Source organism: Pinus tabuliformis, chromosome 1_2, assembly GCF_031772625.1.
Source record: "Pinus tabuliformis cultivar Carrire ecotype Pingquan chromosome 1_2, CPIR1, whole genome shotgun sequence".
Lineage (NCBI taxonomy): Eukaryota > Viridiplantae > Streptophyta > Pinopsida > Pinales > Pinaceae > Pinus > Pinus tabuliformis.
In genome coordinates, this window is record NC_142298.1 from 511,979,718 (window position 1) to 511,983,100 (window position 3,383).

The 3,383-nt window shown below is 42.0% G+C and overlaps 1 protein-coding gene across 1 annotated transcript; it reads left to right on the forward strand.

The window, feature by feature from the left end:
• The first annotated feature begins 1,117 nt into the window (after positions 1 to 1,117).
• On the forward strand, positions 1,118 to 1,735 carry LOC149206572 (uncharacterized). Its single transcript, XM_089397730.1, has one exon. It carries the CDS (start codon positions 1,118 to 1,120, stop codon positions 1,733 to 1,735), a length of 618 nt encoding a protein of 205 aa, XP_089253856.1.
• The last annotated feature ends 1,648 nt before the right edge of the window (positions 1,736 to 3,383 follow it).

Consider the following 3,383-nt stretch of genomic DNA (forward strand, 5'->3'; position numbering starts at 1 on the left):
GGAGGCCACACCTGTTTTCTGGATGGCCCTAGCCTGGATACCCAGAGGTATCCTCACTCGCCTTAGGAAAATTTGCTGTAGATATCTCTGGAACGGAAAACAGGATAAAAGAGTTTTTGCTTGGATCAGTTGGGATAACATCTCTCTGCCAAAAAAGTGGGGAGGATGGGGCCTAAAGGACCTCACACATTTTGCTCACGCTCTGGCCGCGAAATTGGGATGGACTTTGCTTACAAAGCAAAATCTTTGGACATCAATCTCGTACCACAAGTACATCTGGCCACTACACCTCATGGATTGGATCCGATTACCTGGATGGAACAGAACAGGTATATCTACTGTATGGAAAGTGTTATTGTCTTCGTTGCCTCTCATTCGGAGCCACCTAACTTGGAGAATAAATGATGGAACCAGGGCTCGAATTGGTATGGATCCATGGACAGGAGGGGGCGGGAGGTGTTATCTCCCACGCGAGCTCGTTCAAATACTTGAGCAGCAGAATACTAGAGTTATAGCCCACATAGCGGATCAGGAGAACACTTCTATATTTTCGCAGGCATGGAAAACAGCAGCACAACTAAACCTGCCTCCGGAATGGCATCAAATCTGGGAGGACTACACTAATGCACTAAGTGAGTCCCATATTCGTATCAAAGAAGGACCAGACAAACTCATGTGGGATAAGGCAGAACACGGTTTTTACACCCCAAAGGATGGATACCTGGTTTTGATTGGGAACAAAAAGCTGGAAATAGTGCAGAGTTGGTGGAAGATCATCTGGAAATTAAAATCCCCTCCCAAAACTAAACTCTTTTTTTGGTGCTTACTCCAAAACAAGATCCCCACTGGGGAAGCGCTCATGCGCAGATCTGTACATGGCCCCACTTGGTGCATCCTATGTAAACAACAATCGAAAACGACTTCTCATCTCTTCCTTGCATGTGAAGTTACCAAACAGATATGGAAGACGGTAACAGAGGAGCTCGGTATTGTGAGTAAGTGGGAAAATGAAACCATCTCTATAGCATGGGAGAATTGGTATCAGGCACACTCTGGAACAAATCGTGCGTGTCTTCCCCTTATCATTAGCTAGGCAATCTGGCTAGCGAGAAACAAAATGATTTTCGAGAGTGGATCGATTCGCTGGCAATCTGTCACCACCAAAATTATCGCAGCATACCATGAACTGCCGGCAATTACCCCTCCTCGCACTCGCAGACCAGCCGACCTGGACCCAATTGATCAATCTATACCATGGGCCTTTTTCTATGGAGCCGCTCAGCAGCATGGATGTGGCGGGGGGTTCATTCTTAATATAACAGCGAATCATCATTACAAAGTGAAGATGGGCTTAGGCATGGGAACAAACAATTTTGCTGAACTCATAACCATCAGACACCTTATGCACTTTGCATTAAACCATGACTACAGAGAGTTACAGATATTTGGGGATTCAAACATTATCATTAATTGGATCAATCTAAAATCTAGATGCCACGCACACACACTCTTAAATATATTGGATGAAGTGATGCACCTCAAAGCACATTTTAACTCCATTATTGTTCGTCATATTTACAGGGAAGACAATCACTGTGCCGACGGATTATCCAAGGAAGCCACGCACATTCCAGCAGGACAGTGGATAATCGACGAACAGAGGGGTAGCACTCAGTATCAATACTTCCACAGGCCCTACATACATCAACTCTACCCTCGGGTGGACGACCATTGATTTTTGTTAATGTATATAAGATATTAAATAGAAATATTGCGACTTATGAGCAACATCCTGCGAGATGCAAGTATACTATTTTGCCTACTATACATACATCCTGCGTGGTGTTTTTTGACATTTTGATACAGTATCATCTTGCGTGATGATTTTTTGACTAGAAAATAGATATGTACAGGAAAGACCATAGACCTTTAAAAGTCACAAAGAAATACGCATATGCTGAATAGCATTTACTATATGTAATTTTTCACCATATAATGAAAGATTACGATTTTTCCTTGGGAAAAAAAAACAATAACCTCTCTCAGAATTTTTTGGTTCAGATCCATTGCCTCAAACATCGTGTCGACTGTTTGAAATCTGAGATGCTAAAATTATGGAAAAACAATCTATTTTTAGAAAATTGCCTAAAAGACTGTTATGTAACTTTTATACCATTACGAATTTTAGAAATCGGTTTGAGATTTTTGTAGGTTTTAACCCCGTACAGAAATTACCTACATAAAAATTCTAAAACACATAAAATAAACAATGCGAGAGCATAACACATAAAACACATATACACATAGATTTTCTCCTGGATCCCAAAACTAGGACTACCAACTTGATTTTTTTTCATTATGTTCCTTTCAATGTTACAATACATATTTATACATGCCAAAGCATCCAATACCATGGACCGAAAACCATCGCGTCCAAAACCATGGACCGAAAACCATCGCGTCCAAAAAACATGTGCAAAATCATGCACAAAACCATAGGTGGGTCCGCCCAACCTAACATAGGGTCCAAAACCAAAATTTTCTGAGGCGCTGCCCCGGACCCCATAAAGTGGGGTTACGGGTACCCTCAAACCCCCTGTGACCTCCCCCCTCTAACCCCCGGTTAATTACGTGGGCTAGTCATGGAAAGAATATAACACAACCCAACATTCTCCCACTTGTTGTTTTCTTTCCACAGGGGGCCAAAAGAGAGATTAGCCATTTATCTAGCCCTGCAATGCCCATTGCTTCTCTACACCAAGAGAACTTCTCAAAGCTCACAGATTTTGTCAATGCATCTACAGTATTCTTCAAAGTGTTCACCTTTACTAGCAACACCTTTTTGTCTTCTATCATATCCCTCACAAAGTGATACTGAACATCAATGTGCTTTGTCTTTGAATGATATGCGGGGTTCTTTGCCAAGAAAATTGCACTTTGGCTTTCACAGTCTATTCTTATAGCTTCCTGTACTAACCCCATACTTGAACACAATCTTTGCAACCAAACTGCTTCCTTGCTTGCATGAGTGGCTGCTATGTGTTCTGCCTCTGTAGTTGATAGTGCCACTACAGATTGTTTCTTACTCATCCAACTGACTGCACCTCCAAATAGGTTAAACACATACCCACTTGTAGATCTTCTCTGATCTAGATCTCCAACATAGTCTGCATCAACAAAGCCATGAATATCCAACACTTTGTCCAATCCCGGTCTTCCTTGGTAGCACAAACCATAACCACTAGTGCCACACAAATACCTGAAAATCCGCTTCACTGTTGTCCAATGCTCCTTTCCTGGTTTTGACATAAACCTGCTCAATACTCCCACTGCATGTACAATGTCTGGTCTAGTACAAACCATTACATACATCAGGCTACCGA